Source organism: Thermobia domestica, chromosome 2 (assembly GCF_964235325.1).
Source record: "Thermobia domestica chromosome 2, izTheDome1.hap1.1, whole genome shotgun sequence".
Taxonomy (NCBI): domain Eukaryota; kingdom Metazoa; phylum Arthropoda; class Insecta; order Zygentoma; family Lepismatidae; genus Thermobia; species Thermobia domestica.
The window spans coordinates 48,480,966-48,504,366 of record NC_137455.1 but is presented as its reverse complement, the minus strand read 5'-3'; the positions used below and the strand labels follow the sequence as shown (position 1 = coordinate 48,504,366).

The following is a 23,401-nucleotide window of genomic DNA, read 5'->3' as shown; positions in this document are numbered from 1 at the left end:
TCTTTAAAATTAATATTGAGCATACATTCTCTTACATCAAGTAGCAATTATTATACCTTGTTTGCCTCCTCCTCTTCTAGTACAGGATCATTGAAAAAAGTCTCTATGACATCATTTACACATGGTGTAATCGTTGCTTTCAGTCGTGTCCTCTTGCTGGCAGCTTTAGCACATTCTGCTCTTTTTTCTACAAAATCTTTTCGTTCGATGCGACGCATTGCTCGCCTACAAAGGAAAGTTAAATGAAACACTACGAAACAAAGCGAAACAAGGAATGGTATTACTAGATCAATTGGAGTAGCACACTGAATAAAAGATTATTATTATTACGAACTCTATTGTTTTATAACTGTTTACTGTAACACGAGTGAAGGAGATTTAAAGTCCCCCTCGAAACAACAAAAGCAAATCTTTTGTTTATTTGATTTTATTATCTTTTTAAACGTTAATCTTTAAGACATTTTAATAAACATAAAATTTTCAGACTGCAGACTCATCTCTTGAGACAATAATTTTACACAATTTTTATTTTTAAAATATATAAAAAAAATCAATTGGCTTTTAACGGTAATTATACAAAAGCTGGTGCTTCAATCCCATAGTAACTGTATAGACAATTTCATTATACTATAAAGTAATTATTCTTTTGAGTTTTAATATGAATTTACTTTGAATAAATTTATATATCTAATATTACACCTTCTGACTTTTTTTTTCAGAGTTCTTTGTAATGTGACAGAGGGAACTGGAAGTCTTTCGATTCCCTTTTTTCATTCCGGTTGGTCATGTAATTAGTCTGGAGCAAGAACAAATATATATCATTCGTATTGTACCGCATCTCATATTCGCTTACATATGTTTATGTCTTATTGGCTGTAGTCCTTAACATTATGCAAAAACAACCTCTTGGAAGTTTATAGATGGCCTACTGAATAACGTGGTTGTACATTGGGAAGTATTTCTTTAAATAAATAAATATTGTACTTACATTGTGACTAGGATGACGGTAGGTGCCAATGATATTCCAGCTTCTCTCCAGATGCCTATGTCGAAGTTTAATTTTGATCCCTTCGCTCGCATGAAAAACAGCCCACACATCTTTATATGATTTAATAACTTATCACTTTCTTATTGTGTATTTTGTACCTTTCAGATGTTTTGAAAGACTTAATGTTGGAAATTTTTAGGTTCGCTAATGCTATGTTAAAATTAAGCTATCTGAAAATCTTGTAATTCGTTTAAAAACGAATGGTGTAACGGCATTCCCGCAATGAAAAACCGTTAACTCTCGTTTTAGCGCGTTTTCTATTATATATTATATAACTATAGTATCTGTATAAAGTTTAAAATACTGAACACCACTGCGCTATATTCAATATCTCAAGAATGGCCCAACGAAGTACTCGGCTACACTGCTTCTGAGAAATACAAAGTTCCTCAGCATTGGATTTGGGCGTTATCAGCAAAACTTGAATATCCTGGTGTTTGTAGTAGCCTCCTTAACATGTTACTAGTACATAGATGATAATCTATATACGGGTGTATAATAACTCCCCTTACGCTGATACGCTTAGTTCGAACCACACTGAAAGTCACTACTCGCTTTTACCTTCTTGAGAATATGTCCAATAAGTATTTCTCACAATTCCAATTTCCTATCAATATTTCTGACTGATTACAATGAAAAATGTAACGACTTAATAAATGTTTTATGTTAACGATACACAAAAAACGAGTTCGAAATAATCATGACTTGGCAATTCTGAATGTGTTATCGTTAGTTTGACTTTCTGCCCAGTTAAGCTTTGGGATTCACAAAGTTTCGAATACATCTGACTGGTCTCTTGAATGAAAAGTACCTTGTTTGTTGCGAAAAGAAAAAAAGAAAATTGATGATTTCAGAACATTTTAGCTTGCGCGTTTCTCACACAAAATAAGAAATGTTATGAACAAATAAATATTGGTGAAAATTCATTGTGCACTCGAGTAAAAATCATGGAACCGTGGACTGGTTATAAAATATATATTAAGAATGCACGCAATATTGCAAATGAAAACTGTTTTTAAATACGAGAAGATTTGATCAAACAAAACATGAATTTAGTTTAAAATTACTAACCTTTTAGTAAACGTTACACCACCAAGCTTTACTAGTGTCCGCATACAGGGCGCGGCAATAAGAGATCTTTCTTCTGCCTCTGCTAAGGAATCAAAACTTGCCACCTGATCGCAGATAAACTGGGCATGTTCCACCAACGACTCTTCAGATAATGCTGTAATGCCTCGCGGACGTGCAGTAGTCTACAAACGAACAAATAATAAACAGCTGCCGAATTATTTTCTTCCAAGTTCTGTATATAAGACTTTCTCGCAGGAAACTAAGTTAATCTCCTGCAAATTTAATATCAAAGTATGTCAATGTGTTATATAATATAGAATGCTTGAAAGTATTTGAAGTTAAAACGAAAGTATTGGAAAAGGAACTAACGGTCCAGCTCTTCACCTTTCATTGTTTTCATCTATTTGAGATTACGTTTATGCCATATATATTACAAGAAATTGGTAAACCTACCAAAAGGGTACAACAAACAATGAATTAAAATGATCCAAGAGAAAACTGAATATAATTTGAAATAACGGTCAAAATAAAGCAAAATTCCAGGGCCTCCTTCAGCTGCTATGAGGAAATATATATAAATGAAATTAAATCTTTCAGTTTAATGTCCCATGATTATGCCCTTTTTAGGGTAAGGAAGACGATGATTAAGCCAAGTGAATGATGATAGGAAAATTGGTGGAATGAGAATGTGGGACGGAGTGCTCTCGATAAAACCCACGGACACGATCTTGTACCTCAGGAACTTATTTGGCCGGATATCGAACCAGGACTCCACGCATCAGAGGTAAGCGCTCCACCACTGAGCCACCGTGCCCCCTACACAAGTCTCTAATATGTTCCTTCGTTCCAATGATATTTCTACATAATATTCGTTGCACTGGAGCCAAGTTTTGCAGATTAGGAGGAAAAACCCATATCCGTTAAATAGCTTGATAAAAGAATCCACAATGTCATGTTAACGTGTATTCTGGCACACTTGAAAGGTATCACGTGGCTTCGACTGATTAAACATCATATCCAAGCTTATCACATTGGAAAGGAAAGGATCAGGACAATCACCAAACTAGCACCTGGTAATCTGTCAACACACTTATTTCCACGAAGGGAGATAATGTTTCAGGACACACATCAAGGCGCAAAATTTCAAAGTCAGACGCACTCGCCAATCCAAAAATGATGGTCGGCAGTATCTCTCACGTACAAATTATGAGAGCCTCCCCCCTCCCTGGACTTGACAAAAAGAAGATATTGCATCAGCGCATAACATTTCAAAACCAGACAATTACATGCAGGATTGGATTGGACAAATTCATATCAGTGACAATTATTTTTTCTCAGTCACAATTACTTTCGTGCGAAACAAATTGCGCAGTCCTGTGAGTTTACGCAGAAAACATTCCTACTAAATACTGGTCGCCAGTTCTGAATTTTTAGTTGCCAACGGCGACCGGAAATTTTGAGCCCTACACTACATTCAGCTTACTTTTTTTATTTATTGCTTTAACGGTTTTACTCTTTTCGTTGTTAACCCACTTGTTTTGCCATATTCTTTTCAGTTTGTGTGATATGAGCATTTTCTTAGAGATCTAAACTTAATGAAGAAAATGAACTATTGAGGACTGAAATGGTAAGTTCAGTACAGGAGACGTTATAAGCCGGATATTAAATCTTATAATACTAAGTAGTCTAATAGTGAACATGTGCCTTTGGTATGCGTGGTTCCTAGTTCAACCCTGTATGAACCCAGTCTCCACTACTGTAACAGAACTATCCATCGGTACATAAAATTATTTTCCATATTAAATGTGAAAACTTTAACGTATTAAAGCTATATAAATAAACATCTCTACATCACATCTAATATGTAGCTACACGACTTATGATCTTTCCTGCTTTCACATACTCACGCGTAAGAATTACATTAACTCATTTCGTACATTTATATAAAACATAAATAATAGTTCAAGTATAATATGTTTCATTAAAGGACAATAACTTACCTGAAGTTTATGAAGTAGATCTTCGTATGTGGCATTCGGTTCATTTAACAAATAATCAATGACTAATTTACTCATATAAATCTTTTCTCTGACGGTTTTCATTAAAGGAACATAGTCTTCACTAGGTTCCAGAAGATAATATTCAGCATAGCCTGTTGAAAAGCCTACTAGAGAATTGGCGCCACCATCAAAGTTCGAAATCCACCATTCAGTAATAGGACCGAGATCCTTCACAGGAATGCCTCCTGAAAAAATACGAACACATGAAATATGAAGACACACACGAAACAAAGAAAACATTTCCCTAAGTCTCGAGAGAGGAACACCAGGTTTTCTACAAATTTGACTTTCCTTAACTTTGGATAGAAATGGCAGAGCTAGGAACCTTCTCTATAAATCGCCCTCGTCCTCCCTTACAGTCAACTTTATCTCATCAATTTTCTGATGGATTCCTTAACTTTTCTATTTTTTTCTTACCCAGTTTCAAGGTGTTTTTCCAGTTATAATGTACATGAACATTTGAAGAGTTGCTCTGGATAGAGGTTCATGGAAAAGATTTGAAATTTTAACGATGGATTTTTTTTTGTGTGTGTGTGTGTGTGTGTGTCATGTTTTACAGATTATATTAGTCATTTACTAAGTGCGGAGGGTCCACAAACGAGTGTTTAATAGTAAAGCTGTTTCAGAAACTAATCAGTAATACTTGTATGCTACAATACTTTCGGTTGAATTATAATACAACTTTATGAGTATATTTATTTTATTTATTTATTTATCTAAAAAAATCAAATGGCAAATCAAGTTCGCACAATAATTTTCTAAATATATTTAAAATCATTTCCCCTTTTCAAACGTTCCTGCGCCTATAAGTCTTTCAGTTGTGCATCCAACTTTCTCTTTTTAACTTTTTTTGTTTTATTTTGTTGTTTTGTTACGCTTCTTCTTTCTTCTGTAGTAAGTGTTCTTTCTTTCTGTCTCCTCGCACCTTTCACATACACCGACGATTTGTACACATTGTTTCTTGCTTCCCCTATCTCCTAATGAACATATCATTCCTATTTTCCACTCTATCTCATCATGAATATAAAATTTTTCATACAGTGATCATAAAACAAAATCAAATGCTTAGAACACCTATTTTAGTGTGTGTTGCATCTGAGTAGGCTAAGTGTTAAATTTACACTAAATATAGTTTTTAGTGTTCTATGTAAACATTAACAAGAAACCATACTGTTCCTTTGTGTGGTGTTTTCATGTATTCTGTAACTACACGTGGTTTTCAAACATATCCTGCTTTATGTACGTTATTCACATCCTTAATTGCTTTTAAAGATTATTTGTTACTTTTATCAGTAATTTGTTAATAACCGAGACAGAGGAGAAAACATACTAAGATGTAGAGTACGTTAATCCAAGTCGAAGAATCAGTCAATTCGAGCTTCCTTGTGTCTAGTACTTAAGTTTTCCTTTCCGAAGAATATCTGTATTCGATCTATGGTACAGACCCCACGTCCTCCGGTCCGGATATGTAGATGGGACCCTACGTTAACCTACGAATTCATTCACGTCTCATTTAATTTCAATGCTGAAAAGAACTCACATTATTCTCAGACATTATTTCGAGTTCTCATAAAATTTTCTGAAGCTGTTTTATAAACACATACGCATTATTAACAGTAAGCTGCAAGTCTAGCTTTGATAACTGAATTGAAGCAACTGGAAGTGTCTATGATTGATTCTGAAGAAAAATGAAGTACTTTTCATCCCGAGCAATCTCCCTTCCGTCCAAGAAAATTGCTTTGGTTGTGAAGGAACATTTACTAAGGCAGAACATCGTAGGTAGGGACAATTTTCCGGGAAATATTTAAAAAGTTCTGCTTTCAAAACTGCATACCAACTATCTGAACTGGTTAACACATTTGAATGCAACAAAGCAATATGTGAATCAACGTTCTCTGGCATTACCAATTTCACCAGAACTTAGACGTTACCAATAACACAAAGGTAACCTACCTAACTTAGTGTACTTAACATTTGACTTCGTAAATTCAATGACAGGGAGAACAGAAAGCTTTAATTGTATTGATAACTGCTGGTAAACTGCATTATTTCCAGAGGACAAGCATATACATTTTCTGGAGTTTTAGAGATATAAATACCTAAATTGTAGCTGTTTCGTGTTTTATATTTCCGTCATTCTTTTTAGAGAAATGAATCTTTATTTTGAAGTAAGTATCAAATAAGTGTCGATTTATTTACCAAGAAATCATAACTAAACTCACATACGTATAGTATACAGGATATTTCAAGGGGAAATGCCAATATTTAGGAAACTGTAGTATAGGTGAGTCTCCGCTAAAAAGTTCATATGAACATGAGTCCTATTCTCAACTGTTTGAAAGTTAAATGTCATGAACCATTTTTGGTTTTATGTTGCTTATTCCTCACGCTGTTATTATTCTACAGAGCTAAGACACAGAGTATTTGAAAGGTAGTGGAATGGCCTTTCCAACGTGAACGTGATAGTTGTGGAACACGTGACGGTTGTGTTTTTGGACGGAAAGGTACTGAGAGAAATTTAAGAAGTTAAAAATATTTTAAAGGACTTGGATAGCAACAATGATTACCCAATTTATAATAATTCCCAAACGAAGAGTCACAGTAACCATTTCCCGAAGTCTTGCCCTTTCTCCCTGAAACACCCTGTATACTGTAAATGGTTACTCTGACAACTCACCAGACAGGAAGAGGAAGAAGTAGGAGGGAGACTGAAAGAAAAGAGCGGTAACTAAGGACGCCATACTGGCTTTAGACCATATCGTGAACCTTGTGAGCAACACGTGAAAAATTAAACTCAGACAATCTATGTATCAATTATCTACCAAAAAATTTTAAGAATATAATATCTTCACTGACCTTCTGGATCTGAATCATCTTCAAACATTGATTTAATGTATCCTGATCCATACAATAACACATTACTTTCAATCAGTCCTGTATCAATGGGACACAGATGACCTTCTTTGTCGTAAATACTGGAAAAGGAACAAAGAAAATTAAGTTAAGAAAATATATGTTTTGTATCGAAAAAAATTACTGTTAACGAAAATATATCGTTAATACATAATGCATACCTATTACTTACAATGAATACAAACTAAAATACAAATTAATTGAATATGCAACTTAATTTGTTCGCTGTACTGACACACCTTCGCCTCCTGTATCCCGCACGTCATCATAAAATTGTCTTCTCTATTCACTTAACAATGCAGATTAACTCCTAAAAGTTAGAAACCTGGACAGCTGCTTTAGAAAATTCTAAGGCTTGTAATTACAAGACTATCCAACCAGCGACTCGGACTTAACAAGGGAGAGTTTGAAACGAACTTTATAATCTCTTTAGTTCCCCTATCTTCTTCCTATTCGTATACTTAGTTTATGCTCAGAAAAATGCAGTTACCTGAACGCTGTCAGTTTTTGTTGAGGCCTCAGATCATGCTCGTTAATTTCATCCTCCTTCCCTGTGAAAACAGACATTCGGGCGTCTGTCAAGGCAATAATTTCTTCCAAAGCTCCTTCTGGATGGCCTTGATACAACTGAAGATCAGGGTTATCTGAAGACTGACGGCAATGAGAACAGCGTGATGGAATGCCTTTTTTAGGGGATTTTGAAGACTGAAGTCCTTTGCTGGAAAAGTAAAGAACGAAATTTGATAAATTAAATAATTCTACAGCATCATCACTAAAAATAATGCCCACAACCCAACTACTTTTGTATCTCCATTGCAAGTTTTCTCATATAAAACGCACGTACACAGCCAATACTGTACTTTGAATACTTTCTTTTACAAGCAGTATGCGCGTCACCGAAAGGAGTATGAGTGACATCTTCCGAACAAGACAAGGAATAGACACACTTTTTTTAAAGAGAGAGGGAGACAGAAATTACTAGATTTGTTCTTCCAATTTAAAAAGTTTCGTTTACTTTTTTTTTTTTTTTGAAAGAATATGATTTGACTTGACTATTGTAATTACTAATGTTAAATTGTTTACGTATCATGAAAAAAATAATTATTTCTATTCTAGGCAAAATCTTTGGAATTAATTTCTCAGTAAAATCTGGCACTACTGTCGAAAAGTTACCATTAATTTCTCAAAGCTTCTAGCTTAAACAGAGAAGAGTAGCATGTAAAACTTAAAATACAGTACTCTGAGTCAGTAGTTGCTTTGAGTAGTTTGAATTTTCAGTAGTTACTTCTCGAAAACCCCTCGTAATTGACAGAACTTACCTATCATCCTTTTTAGTCTTCTCCAATCTCTTTTTCTTACTATTTTGTTCGTCATCGAAATCATTTTCATATTTGATATGGTTTTCTTCTACAATCTTCTGTTTTGACATCTTAGAAAACATAGCTGTTATTGTTTGCTGCTGAGAAGTATCTGTTCCTGTAGCACTTCTTCGTCCTCGTCTCGAAGGTGGACTTACAATCTGATCTGAAGGAATAATAAGATCAATTATAAATAAATTATCTTCAATTAAACTAATATAAATACTTCAAATAAAATAAATACCTTTATGCAATTACTGCTTTAGACACAAACTAACATATCAGGTTGCTAGGGATAAATATACTACGTTCAAAATGGAAAACATTTTTCAGGCTAAAAATATACATTAATTCTTTCAAAATTTATGGGCCTTATGCAGTCATTTTTAGCGTTGTGTTAAGAGCCTGAATAACACGTGATGGTAACGTCTGTATTTAGAAACATGTAAATGAAGTTAACAACGATTTACATCGAAAAACGCCAACCACGACTTTTTCGCAGGGTTGTCGAAACACTTTGGGAGAAATCAAGACGAGTGAGTCCTATTCTCTTATATTGATTTCTCCTACAATGTTTGGACATCCCTAGGTAAAGTCGTGGTTGGCCTTTTTCGATGTTGATGTTGTTAACTTCACTTACATGTTTCTAAATACGAAAGTTAGCATCATGAGTTAGTCAATTTCCTAATACAGCGCTAAAAACGACTTTGCATAAGGCCCTTAAGTTTATGTATGTACTAAATTAAATGTAACACTTACTGACGTAATTCCCTTAAATCTTTTGTGTTTAGACTGAACTCATAGTCGAAAGTGGTTTTATTGTACAATTAAAACAACACACTTCTCTCCTTTAGAAGCTCTATATCCATACTAGAAGATAACATACCAGAAATGACGCGTACACCTGATCATCTACTTAAAGAATTTCTTGAAGCATGCAACCTAAGATTGCTATGAGATGATTTTAGATATAAAACTGCATAAATTAAAGTTTTGCAAACTAGTATAATCACGGTAACATTCAGGCATATTAAAAACAATAAGAAAATAATTATTGCAACAAGATATGGATTTCATTAGGCATACTTTATTTAATTAGTGAGCTCGTCTGCGTGCCTTGAAATAATTATGAATATGCTTTAAAAACTGGGCTGATTCCTTGTTATTTACTTTAAAAAAAAGTATTTTTTTACTTCTGCATATAAGTTAGAAACAACCTTTATTAGCGTGCAGATCCTGGAACGAAATATTCTAAATCCATCTTTAGCTTCGTAATTCAGTTTAATGCGTTACCATAAATTAGGAAGTCAAATTCACTATAAACTCCACAATCTAAAATTATCTCCAAATCTTAAAAAGTTAAGTGCAGTTAGGTACTTGTATATATTTAAAAAAAAAGTATTAGGTTGGTGCGTATAAAATGACCACCCTAAGTGTCTCATTTCCAAAGCCAAAACAATAATACGTACAAAATCTCGTTAATAGAAACAATCGCCATCTGAAACCACACACTAAGCCATCGCCCAGCCAACGATTGGATTCCGTGGTGAAATGTCTAACGGTGCACCGTCCGGTCAGGAAAAATCTTCCCTTCCAATAAGTGATCGAGATGTCAGAAAAGGTATTAGTCCGGGGGGGAAAACGTCAGCAGAATATGGTGGATGAGGAAGGGTTGCACACTAACTCACTGTCCTTTGAGTAGCATGTGGGCATGAATTGTTGTGCAACCTGAGGGCATCTGCCTGTCAGCCAATGATGGGTGCTTGCGGACAAGTTTGAGCTCCATTTTATGAACTTTATAATGATCCGAACTGGTGGTTTACCTCAATATGAATTCGCAAAGAAAAATCACTCATAATTGTGTTTTCCGAAGAGCACTTTCATACAAATGTATTCAACAACGCACTGCTTTCTGACCGTCAGGCTACATCCCTGTTTGCTGAACGTGTACTGAGTTTGTGACGTTAAACGCATGCCTTTAGTCTATCCATGTATTGTGTTGCTGTAGTGAGTTTACTACTAGACGCCGAAGCAGGCATTTCATTTTCATCAATCTAACAAATACTTATCAATTTAATGTAAATACCTGGAATGAAAAAAAAAAAAAAAAAAGCGTCAGACGATGTATGGTTCAGCAATAGTCAGGTGGCTATCGCAGCGCCAAGCTATTGGTGGTATGTGTAGTGCAAATTCCGTAATGTGCAACGGCAGTAAATTGACCAGACGGCGATAGTGTAAAATGAGGCCTCAGATTTAAAAACATGGCAAATTGTTGGCGCTCTCTTATGTGGTTTGAGTGTGACGTAAATAATACGTGCTGGATGTGTCGCGAGAGACAGTGTCCGAAGTCGTGGCGGCCTATAAAACCACATCGGTGAAAAGAAATCGTGGTCGAAGAACATTCCCAATGTTATGTCCCGCACAGCATTAAAGCGGATTATCACTCAGAACCGCGTACGAAACTGGGGCAAGTGAGGGTCGAACTCAAGCAGCATTTCCCACAGCCTTGTCGACAATCTCAGTCCGCCGCAAGGCACATGACATGGACATACTGAGTCAGGTTGCACAGGTAAAAACCGCTGGAAAGAGAACTCTTTCGCTGACTGGAAATGTGTGATATTGTCGGATAAAATATCGGATTATAAACTACTGATCGTGTTTGTATATGGCAAACACCCAAAGAAGCGCATGCTCTGCAGTCTTAGCCGCTGAGAGCCGCAATATCCCGGTGTCACTGGTCTTGTTCAGACGCTTACCAATCTAATCACTGATAGTGATAATCTCGCCATTTTAAGGTCCAATGTTTCCCAGGTACGACACTATAGTCTACCATGGTAATGCGCTCATTCACATAGCTGGAGTTGTTGCGAAGTGGTTTGAGGAGTGGGATGAAGATGAACTCCTGTGGCCAGCCGAATCCCCAGAGCTGAAAATAATTGAACATCTGTGGTCCGTTTTAGGGACTAATCCGGCGCAAATTTCCGCCTTCATTCTCTTTCACACAACTCGGTAATGCATTGCACGCCAAATGGTGAAATATTTTAATTGCTACCATTTTCGATCTTTATGATTCCGTTCCGCGTCGCATCAGAACTGTTCTGAGGGCGAAATATGACCCAACGTCATCTGGTAAGTTTATTACGAACCACTTTGGTTCCGCTTCTGTTTGTTAATCTTTACGCTGTTAAATTGTTTGTGGTTACCAACCAAAGCTATGAGAACTCCCGGAGATATTCCGTGGATGTATGTAATATATATTTTTTATCTTATTTGTTGAATTTTATCCGAGTTTCTTGATCACTGTTATTTATGTTACTGATATAAGGTTATTTTGGTAATTATGTTTTTATTGGGTAATTTATTAATGTTCAGTGTATAATTTCTGCACACGAATTTGCACATAATTATGCAATACTCATTCCCTTTTACACACACTGTATGTTTCAATTTGTAAGAAGTAGAATCTAAAATACTGATTCCGTTGTATATAACATTCATTGTGATTAATTAGTTCTAAAGTCAAATACATATGTGACAACGAGTTTAAATCTCGTAATGTCTATTGAAAGTGAAATGCTGTTTTAGTCGGAGATCGATATAATTATGTCCTGTTAATAAGTGTCAGGTTTAAGTCCGACTATCTAGCTTACTAAAGCTGCTTCAAATTCCAAAATTATAACGCTGAATCGGTCTCAAATTATGTGTAATAAACATACAACCATCATTGCTAGATAATCAACTTAGCACAATGATTTTGCCATGTACGTGATCTATACATAAACAATACAAACACGTTGTTTTAAGTTTTTTTTTTCTTGAACGACAATCATGCTTGACTTATCAAGAGTTGCTAATAAACATTACGTTTAATGAATGCGTAGTCGAAGAATCATGAATAGCTCATAATTCAGAGTACTACTGCTGACCCGTTTTTAATGTGCAAATAAAGGTTATCAAGTAATGAGGTTGTGATTTGGGTTTAATTCTTTTCTGATAATTTTATTCCAAGTTATTTGAATTAAACAGCTCATTTAATAGTGGAAACGCCTGACATGATCTGCATCTGTGACTTCATGAAGTCCTATTTTCAACACAAAATGTAAGAACGAGCGATGATGTTCACACAGATCCGGCGTTACCGGTAACGATTCAAGATCTTAGTACTTCCATGTAGATTAGATCATGTAGAAATAAATCATTTTGAAAAAATAAGTTGAATAAATATGCCACACCAGTGACAGACTGAGGGGAAGCTTGTAAGCTGCACTTTTTTTTTTCTTTAGATGTTTCCACTGAATTAATGAGTATTGGTATACACACTATATAACTAGTACTAAGAAACGCGGAGACAGATACAGAGTATTTCTTTCCAGGTTATTCACTCCAGTGGCCACCGTGTTGAAGAAATCAGACAGTTTTAAACCACTATCATCGTGAACAAGAGATCACCCCCAAATCCCAAAATATATTTATAATTCTCTTCCTGGAAAAAGTTAATGTGTTTTCTTTTTAACTACGCCAAAGTCCTTTTAATGATGTACAATTACGTAATATTTTTATGACCCCGAAAAAATGCGCTGTTCAGCTATTCATTTCTTGAAAGTTAACATTTTTGTATTTAGCTATTGCTTAAATCCTGTGCATTTCATGGTTGACTGATCATCCATCTTTTACATGTATCATATAAAAGTAGTGAAAGCAGAAAATAGGTGAAATACAGCATTTCTAAAAATGGCATGATATAGCATCTTTAATAATAATAACAGCTTCAATATTAGACGACAAAGTTGATTTATTACGAAATATAAAAGTGTATCTAAAGCATGATTTTAAACCTAACATATTCTTCATTAAGAAATTTTGTAATATTGACTGATATATACTTAATTTAAATCAATAATCAAATCAAAATAACTAATATTACCAAGATCTTACAGGAATAGTTTCTCATGTTTAAATATCTTTCTACATGAATGCTAAAACTAACTGCTTTTAACATTTCCGAATTAGTTAAGATCACACATTGCTTAAGTTTAGAACGTTGAGTAATACAAAGTGACAGGACAGAAAACAATAATTAAAACATCAGTAAATATTCTTACTTTTCCAATAAAACTGACCTTGCTTCGCTGGAGTTCGTGTTGCCATGGATAATCTTGAGGTGGATCTTCTATTGCTTTCTGGAGTCTCTGGAGGAGCCGTTCTTGGCTCTCGGTGTGTTCTACTACGGTAGCTGCTTTCAGACTGTTCACCGTCGCTAACTTTTGTAGGACTCATTAAATGAGCATTTCTCGCAGTGGAACGCCTTCCTCTTTCGGAGCGTCTTACAGGTTCTTCCTTTGCTGGTTCAACAGAAAGATCTTCGAATTCAATATCAATATCATTATCATTCATATTACTAGATACAGATAAACCATTGGTATGAGACGAAATTACCTTGCTAGCAACGAAATTTGCATTCTTGTTTGGGCTTTTATGGAACTGTTTCAGAGTTGGTTCAATTTCATGAGAACTTTTTCTATTAACCGGAACATCTCTATTATGGACAACCAATATGTAAGTAGCGAAAAACCTATCGAGCTTTTGCTTCAAGGAATCCTGAAAATGAAAAGTATTAATCTCTCTCATTAATGTCGCAAGTGCATAGTACAAGATGAAACAAAATAAATATTCAAATTTAAAACTTATTGCAAGACACCACACAACTCAATAATAGACCGGACGCAATTTAAATAGTACCAAATACTATCAAAATCACTGTAGTGTTCATCATTTGGACAAATTTCTAATTAAAAAAAATGTAATTACTTAATTAATGAAGGGAATGCGTATAGAAGAGTATCAGCTTAAAATTATGCTGTAACCGCTTTCCGGATCTCCCCATCCCCCCCCCCCCCCCCACTGTCCCACCAACGAGTACTTTCAGGAGACCTGAACTTACCTGGTTAAGACATCAGAGAACATTTCCAAAAAGGAATTACAGAACTTTTCCCGGATCACCCTCCGGTCTCAACAATGAGATGAGCATCAAGCACCGAAAGGTTCGGATGTCTCGTCTCGAAATCCTCACGGACATTCAGATGATCGTTCAGATCACGATACAAAAATATCACTCATACATGCAACGAAAACACATTAAATAAACTGATACTATGCTTATTTATTAAATGCACTATGAAAAAATATTGATATATATAGAAGAAAAACAATCACAACACTAAACACTGATATGGATGCAGACACTTAATTATTTCCACAAACAGGAAATTACACTTCACATTTTACGACGTTATAGCCCTTCAGATTTGTATCTCTCTCTTACTTACACACACAGACACACACACACATATATATTTGGGGGTTCGCCATAAACACTTCTCTCACACCACTCACTAATGGACGTGGGGGTTAACACTGTGGGGTAAAATTAAGTAATCCCACGACGTAAGTTCCTGGCTGCTGCGAGGAAAGTCCATAACGACCGAACAGATACATGGAGTCACAATGTAGAATTAAGACATTGGAGGACCTTTAGTACTTATACGAACAGGGTCAGCGGACCCGGGACTTCACTAAGTGGGGTCTAGCCGCTATATAAGTCTTTGATCCGCTACTAGCTCATGCCCCTTTATATTGAGTTAAACGAACGTGTTAGCTATATCGATGCGTAGAGAAAACTCTTCGCATCCAGGTGTTCTACGTATAAGCTGAACTGACGGACTGGCCAATGTTGGCAGTTGATTTTAAAATGTAATTAGGTTAAGTCACCTGTATGGATACGCAAATTAAATGTTAAAAGAATGTGTTAATTCACAGTTCACTGGCCACAATGCAAGAGTACACGATAAATTCATCGTGGGAACTTCTAGACAAAACTCCCTGAACGATATGGTTGGCATTGGTGAGTCGTTCACACAACTGGCAGTCTGCTCTCGCCTGCCGCAGCTGTGATCTAGTATTTTCATAAGCAATTGAAGAAAACAACTTAGTTCCAAGTGCTAATATAACGTAGTCTTTGCATATTAATGAGTAAGGAAGAAACACTGAGGACCCAAGGAAGAGAAAATACAATTATCATATACGTAGTTCACATAATGCATGTAGCCTTTGTTACTCACTAAAAACTTCTCACAGTTAAAAAAGGTTTCAGGCATATGTATGAGTGAACGATGAAAGACTCTTTTCTGTCCACAAAAATTACTTATATAACCTGGTGACGGCTATAATGCTATTTGTACAATTACTAAGCAGTGCATGACATTTAACTATGATCTCCAATATCAAACAAGAATACAATGCCTCTACATATGTACGTACCTCAACTATATGTATCGATTCCAACTCAGAATATAGTTTCTGTATCTCTCTCGTTCCAGCCTCCGGTAAGCACGGCTTAAGTATTCTACATTTTCTTTTGTAATAACCTTTCTTCGTGATATCTCCGTCCAGGAAATCATTTTCAAGTTCTTCGAGACTGCAATATACGAAATATATTAGGAATGTACAAGTATTTATCCTTACATTAGTTATTAATTTTAGAATTTCTATAATACACCACAAGAATGTCGACTCTGGTCCTATATTACAACCGATTAAGAATGTTGTTACGGTAAGACAATACTACACCTTTATTCCATATTCTTTAAATAGGTTCAAGAAGCACAGCCCGTTTCTCATTTTTCACATCTCCTTGGGGAGATATATATTCTACGGTACAAACTAACTTGCCTGTTGAAATCTTTCAGATGACATTTTCACATTTATTTTCCAACTGTTAGAAGAGAAGCTAGCACAGGGAATAGACAAAAATATGGGAACACCTGGTATAAAAGGGGTAGTCTTTCAAACACGATTTGCGTCTGAATGGTAGGTGTCACTGTGGTCACCGGCACTTCCTGTTAGGTATACAACCTGGTAAATCGAACAGATGGGCCAGTCACAATTCAGCGACCGGTTCATGCACGTTATCGTGAATCATGTCAGCGCTAAAAGTTTGTGCGTATGGTGGGAGCTCCTGTGACGAAAGTAACGGAAAGGTTTGGAGTATCAAGAGCCACAATCTCGAAGATCATGACTGCCTACAAGTGTTACGGAAAAACTCACCAGCGAAGCACCAGCGTGGATGCAAACGTGCATCGCGTGACAAAGACTGACGCACTTTGGGTAGGATTGTGACCAAGCAGATCACAATAGCGCCAAAACTCATAACTGAGCTGAATACAATGCTTATAAACCCTGTTAGTGGCAAAACAAGCAGACAAGCTGGGTATTTATGGCAGATCTGCAATTCCCAAACCACTCGTGACTGTTGACCATGCTGCTATACGGAAACAGTGGTGCAACGCCCATAAAAACTGTACAATGGAGCAGTGGAAGATTGTCACATGGTCGGAAGAGTCTTCCTTTACATTGTTTTCAACTGCTGGCCAAGTTTACGTGTGAAGAATGCCAGTACAAGCGCACGATACAAAATGTCTGTTACCAAGAGTGAAGCATGTCGGTGGTTAAGTGATGATTTGGGAAGCCATATCCTGGTATTCTGCCGGAACCATCATCACCCTGCAAGGACATGTCACTGCCAAGAACTACGTAACGGTTTTGAGTGACCAGATGCATTTCATGGTGCAAAATTCTGTTTCCAGATGATAATGCCGTGTTTTAAAATGACAGAGCCCCTGTTCATACAGCTCATATCGTCCAGGACTGGTTTGGTGAGCACGAAAATGAAGTGTCACATCTGCCATGGCCTCCACATTTGCCAGACTTCAATATCATTAAGCCCTCGTGGTTAGTTTTCAGGTGCGAACCCGTTCCCCACCACAATCGTGTCTACAACTTGCAGCTGCTTTGGTGGTAAAGGTGGTCCTACTCGCTATTAATAAAGGTAATGTAAAATTTTTCAGGTTTTAAGATATTATTGTCCATCCCCCGTACGGTAGTTGAGCTGCTGAGAAAGAGCTTGTTGTAAAATGATAATGTAGCATTTGCATTCTACAGTACGTAATAGTAAATGGAGAATTTAGACTGCATGCGATTTTTCTTTATTATTATTATTATTATTATTATTTATTCCATGACCTTGAGTTTTGTAATCCTAATACATCCCTCACATCTTGCTTAGTTCTCCTAACGGCCTGAGCGTATGCAGATGTAACCTGTGTCTACTGTTGTGTTATGCTGCCATTAGCAGCTACACATTGTACGACAATGACTTTTAAGTGTTTATTATGTGACGATGATGTGAATAAAAAATAATGTTATGATGTAGGTGAAAAACGGAAGAGGAGTTAATAAAGACAAGTAATGCAAGAAAGGATGGAAAGCAGGAAGAAGGTTGTTTTTTCATGCTTCTTGCAAGTATCAATACACAAGATCTCAATCAATTTTATGTCGAGAACAGAACCCAACGAACCCCGGAGGGGCTCTAACCCGTTCCTACTACTATTCCTACTTCTACTATGGATCTGTGCAGTAAAACTGCACGGTCATTGGAAAGTCAGCAGTAAAAGGTACCTCGTTTGAGTGTACGAAGTTGTCCATAGAGAAGGTTTTATTATTTATAGTTATCGATGCAAAATTATAAAAGACAGACCTAGTGCTTTTAGCGACTTCCTTATTTACGCGCCTACTTCCTACGGATAGATCTCCTTGCCACCCCCAACTGTGCCCCGCCCTAACTCGATTAAATAGCATCCATGCTATTTATTGGACAGCTAGCACAGGTTTTCTTTACACTATAATTCTTATGGCATATATCCGAACGCAGTATTTACACGCAAAACTGTAAAGTGAATATAGAACGAAGAATTCTTAAGAAACACTTTCTACGGTAATGACAATGATTCCTCACGAATGACAAAAATTTCACGTTTCTCAGCCTGAAAAACAGTGAACTTACTCTGCGGCAATAAGCTTATTAAAAAAATACATTCCCTACTGTCAAAGAATAGATTCATCATGGTATCATACGTTCAGAAAACAAAATGGACAAGAAACTAGAGACAAAATAGACCGAAGACTTTCTCCGCCCGCCCCCCCCCCAAAAAAAAAAGAAAAATCATTAATAAGTTTACTTAAGTAGTATTTTGTATTTCCTTGAAACTTATGAGATTAAATTACAACAACTCCTTTAAAAAAATCGAACAACGGACATCTGAAATTCAGGTATTATCTGATATTTATTTATCAGACACAAGTCGTAACAAGAATTAAAAATTTGATGCAAAATTCAGATGAAGTTAATAATGGCGTGCAGATGAATTACACCTGCTAAACAATCATAAACCTTATCCGTTTACTATGAACAGACATATATATATATATATATATATATATATATATATATATATATATATATATATATATATATATATATATATATATATATATATATATATATATATATATATATATATATATATATTTAATCATTTGCATTCCGATTTGCACTCAGCTGACTTATTTTGGTTTTTCTGATAGTTCTTTGTTTCCACAGCAGCTGGCAAAGAGTATCTGCACTTATTACCACTTGGAATATAATTCGACGAGGCTCTTTCTGAGACATAAAAATCGGACTGCAAAGAATTAAATAGTAAAATTCATTAAATTTTTTCTTGTAACACTTTAGAGATCGGAGGGGGGCACTAAAAAAAAGGATGATTTAAAGTTACCGAAAATTGATGTTTAAGCAAAGTGTGATGAAAATTTTAACTAATTATCTCTAGATTACCGAACATGAACTTTATAGTAACTTATGTGTGGAAAACCAAGTGAACTTTCGTAACGAAGACATAAAACAACGTGCGGTAATAGTATACATGAGAACGCCGTGATCTGTGTTTCTTCTGTGTTCTATTACCACTTCTACATGAAATATTATAAATTTTCTACGTAGTGCAATAGTAAGAAGTATCCATGTGCATAAAACATGCGATATGCGTTAAATCCCCCCCCCCACACACACATAGTCATAGATAAAGTACAAGGGCACTACACATGCAGATATAAAGTACAGGTACGTTTTTTTTTTATTTTCGTTATCAGTCGATAAGTAAATCAAAGTCGCTTTGTTACCCCCTTGGTAAGTTCGTAGATACTCAATGAATAATCCCTAAAAGTATGAGCGTCCAGCTCCTTCGGAAACAGACGCGGCTTTACGTATACTATATCCAAATTAATATTTGTTCAACGGATAACTTCTATCTTAATAAGTATTATTACATACTACTAGCCCCCTCTTTATGTCACAAACAAGAAAGTGTTCATTAAAATGACGCGCAGTTCAGCAGAACCCTATATTCATTTCATATCGTAATTGATATGAAATGAAACTGAAATCAATTACAATATAAAAACGGCTCCCGATTGTCACTTGTCAGAACTCGTACGTTCAATTCTAAATACGCATGATGACAGTCATATATCACCGTACTAATTACGTTTTTAAGTTTTTATTGGTTATTTTTCCATTAACTCTTCCATAAAAATTAATTTCCTTACATAAAATCGAGCAAATACTTATACTGTAAAATACATTTCTGTATACTTAGCAAGATCGTTCGTAACGGATCGTCCGCGCCTTCTGATTTGTAATCTGAAATGTCGGTATCCATTAAAATGACTGTCACACTCTATTAATAACCAGTTAATTAATATTTGATCATCTCTTTATGATCACCCTCAACTTAATAAATGCAAATTATAACGCACCGGTACAATTGGTTTCCCCTCTAATTTGCAATATGCCCACGCGATCTACACACCTTAACCGAAATTGTTTCTTACTCCACCTACTTAGGTCTATGATTTTTTTTCTTTATATATACACTAATACATTAAATTTGTAAATAATCACCCTCTTACTTTACATTCAAAAATTGCAAGTTTTGAAAATATAAGATAATAATGGCGTTCGTGACGAGCGTGTGTTGGTCATAACTACACTTTTCTAGTTTGAAATTACCTTCTTTTCACCTCCAGAGGAATATCAATTTCACACGGCTCCATGATTGACATTACACTCTTGTACACATCCACAATAAACAATTTCTTAACTTCCAATCACTATACACATCTATCTTCGCAATTTCCCGCGCAAAACACTGAATATAAATACTGTTGGATAAAAACCTACATATAAAAGTGATACAAATCACTGAAAATTTCGATTCGTTCAATCAGAAGTGACACCAGCGTTGCCAAATAACGTAATAAATATTTACCATTCATTATTCGAAAATTGACTAGGAAACAAGCTCCCAAAATGTACATTTACAAAGAACAAATAGACGATAGGAAGACAGAATATAGCTTCCCCAGTACTCAATACCATAGAGCTATTCACACAATAGTACGGAGTTTGTTCCGCAGAAAAGGACCAAAATCTAAGAAATTCACAAAATTTACAGCAGAAACGCGTTCCTGGAGAATTTTCTAAAATACGTAATGAGAAACAAATTGTGCGGAAGTATTTTATTTTTGAAATATTAAAGTATTCAATATAAAAAAATACATGTAAGTTGAATGCACATAGTATCATATCACTTTTCGGAAATATATGTTACTTCATTCCACAATGCAATGTATAATAATTAAGGCCCGGATTTATATGGAAAAACATATTTTTTTCCAAACACGTACAAGCCCAAAACAAAGTTTATTATCCCACTTACGAGTCTGTAAGTGTAAATTACAAATTTTATTTCACATAAAAATAAATATTTTCTGAAAAAAGTTATGTAAATAAATATTTTGGACTTTTTTGTAATAAATACATATTTTTAATAATTGTCCGTTATTTTTTCTAAATTTCACAACGATTTGTTTCTTACTTTCTCTCGAAAAAAATAACATCGGGAAGAGAATAGGCTACATAATGACATGCTGACATACCCCTATCTATGATAAACAATCCCGAGCTCCGAAATTTTCTTACTAAATATATGAACTTAAGTCCTCCAGATGAGTGAACGCTTTCGAAAAATTAGATACCCAAGTGCTATGAAGAAACATTAACACACATTAGGTCCATAAAAATGGAAAAATTTTGGGTGAGCATTCGTGCAACAAGTAATTCTGTTAGTGTTAGGAAAGTGGGAAATGTTATAGTAGGTGTACTGAAAAATGAAATAATTTCCAAACAACATGTGACAATTCGAATCATGTGACAATTATCAGACTGTTCAATGAATCTTTGCACATTTTGTGTAGGGATGGTATTGAGACGAGACGAGACGAGACTTTGTACAGTCTCGGTCACGTCTCGGTTGAGAAGTAGAGGTCTCGGTCTCGAGTCAAAAAACGCCGTCTTGGTCTCGGTCTCGTCTCGGTCAACAGATGCTTGTCTCGATCTCGGTCTCGGGTCTCGTCTCGAAAGTCTCGAAATAAATAGTATGAAATTATTGTACAGTCTGTCGTTTCTGGTTCTTATTTTTTGCCTTCATTCTTGACAGAATTATGGTATGATGTACCTCTTCGTAGCTAATTTGCTAGCGCTAATGCTACCCATGCGTGTGTTCCGGGTTCAATCATCAGTGGGTATAACATACCTGGTATAAAACCTTAATGGTAACCCATATTTCACTTTCAGCAATAGATTTTGTCTCAAATAGCCTCAGTACTGCCTACACAATTAAAATCTATTAAATTAATCCCAGTACTATACAGCAGTTTAGGGGTCTATTTACTTCCTTACAATTTCCTTTTACAATTTCTCAGTTAGTATCCAAAACACTCTACTCTGATTGTCATTTTAAAAACAGAATATAACGTTCATTATTTTAACAAATAGAGTAAATTATTACTACCATATATTTTGTTTCAAATTGATCAATTGCTTTAATACCGTTTCACATCTCAGTGTTTAATTAACACTTTAAAACAAGCACTTCCTTAACCTTATGGTGGGAGCTACGGCAGTCATCTTTGCTATCTGTGGTCTCAGGTTGGATCACTAAACAAGTTAGATTCAAGTCTCACTTTAAGTACATTCTGTTTCTTATACAAGTTATTAAGGTCGTAATGTATTATATAAACATATATCCAGTGCCGTAACATAGATTAAGCTTATCCCTGAGTTCTCAGCGGTGCATGGGGCCGTGGTGGCTCAGTGGTAGAGCGTTCACTTCTGGTGCTTGGGGTCCCGGGTTTGATCCCAATTCCCGCCAAGTGAACTTTTTGCGTGGGTTTCCTCGTTGTTCTCCCGTTTCCTCCCACTTTCTTCATTCCACCATTTCATTCATTACTCATTATCACCGTCTCCTTTAGCCTAACCGGCATAACCGTGGGACGTAAAACTCACATATTTCATTTCATTTTTCTCAGCGGTGCATGTGATCTTCATAATCATGCGTTCATTACGCTGAAATTTTATATTGCTTGAAAATTACTTGCGAAACACGGACATACATATTATGTAAGTATATAGGTAATTCGAGCTACATGTATCTATTTTTCTGTCCCGGCAAAACAAGCGGTTCTTGATTTCGTCAAACCTTCTTGTATAAGGACGTTTCCTAGGCTGTTTTTATCTCGTGGTATCCTGTCTAGAATTGTTTTTGTTCATCGATCATAATTTCTTGCAATATATTCAGCACGTTTTCCAGCCCATGTTAAAAATTATACAATTATTCCCTGTTCAGCGTAAGCTCTAAACTACGATAAACAAAATCCGCTTTATGCAGAGTCGTTTCGAAGTATGATTAGCATCATACTAAAACACTGACTACTGCAGGAGCCTTATGTTAGTCGAACTCTTTAGTATGACACTAATCGCGCTTCAAAACGACTCTGCATAAGGCCCAATATTTGTATCCTTCCGCTTGTCACAAATACGACTGGCTAGTGATGTATCACTCCCACTCCCCACGGGGAGGAGCAAATTATACATGTGCATTTTGGCAATACTGTCTCCCGTTGTCCAGATACTTACAGCAGCAGCAGAAAAGAAGGGA

The 23,401-nt window shown here is 35.7% G+C and overlaps 1 protein-coding gene across 1 annotated transcript in view; it reads right to left on the bottom strand.

Moving 5' to 3' along the window:
* Positions 1–20,599, bottom strand: part of LOC145671791 (DNA (cytosine-5)-methyltransferase 1.S-like) — an 87,595-nt gene extending 66,996 nt beyond the window's left edge. The window contains exons 1-9 of the mRNA XM_081741010.1: positions 20,413–20,599; positions 15,768–15,924; positions 13,571–14,048; positions 8,412–8,616; positions 7,583–7,810; positions 7,036–7,154; positions 4,120–4,364; positions 2,120–2,301; positions 57–225 (exon numbers count right to left, since the gene is read on the bottom strand). Of these exons, the coding sequence (XP_081597136.1) occupies positions 57–225; positions 2,120–2,301; positions 4,120–4,364; positions 7,036–7,154; positions 7,583–7,810; positions 8,412–8,616; positions 13,571–14,048; positions 15,768–15,924; positions 20,413–20,465 (1,836 nt within the window). The 5' untranslated portion in view covers positions 20,466–20,599. The remainder of the gene's footprint in view (positions 1–56; positions 226–2,119; positions 2,302–4,119; positions 4,365–7,035; positions 7,155–7,582; positions 7,811–8,411; positions 8,617–13,570; positions 14,049–15,767; positions 15,925–20,412) is intronic.
* Between the last annotated feature and the right edge of the window lie 2,802 nt (positions 20,600–23,401).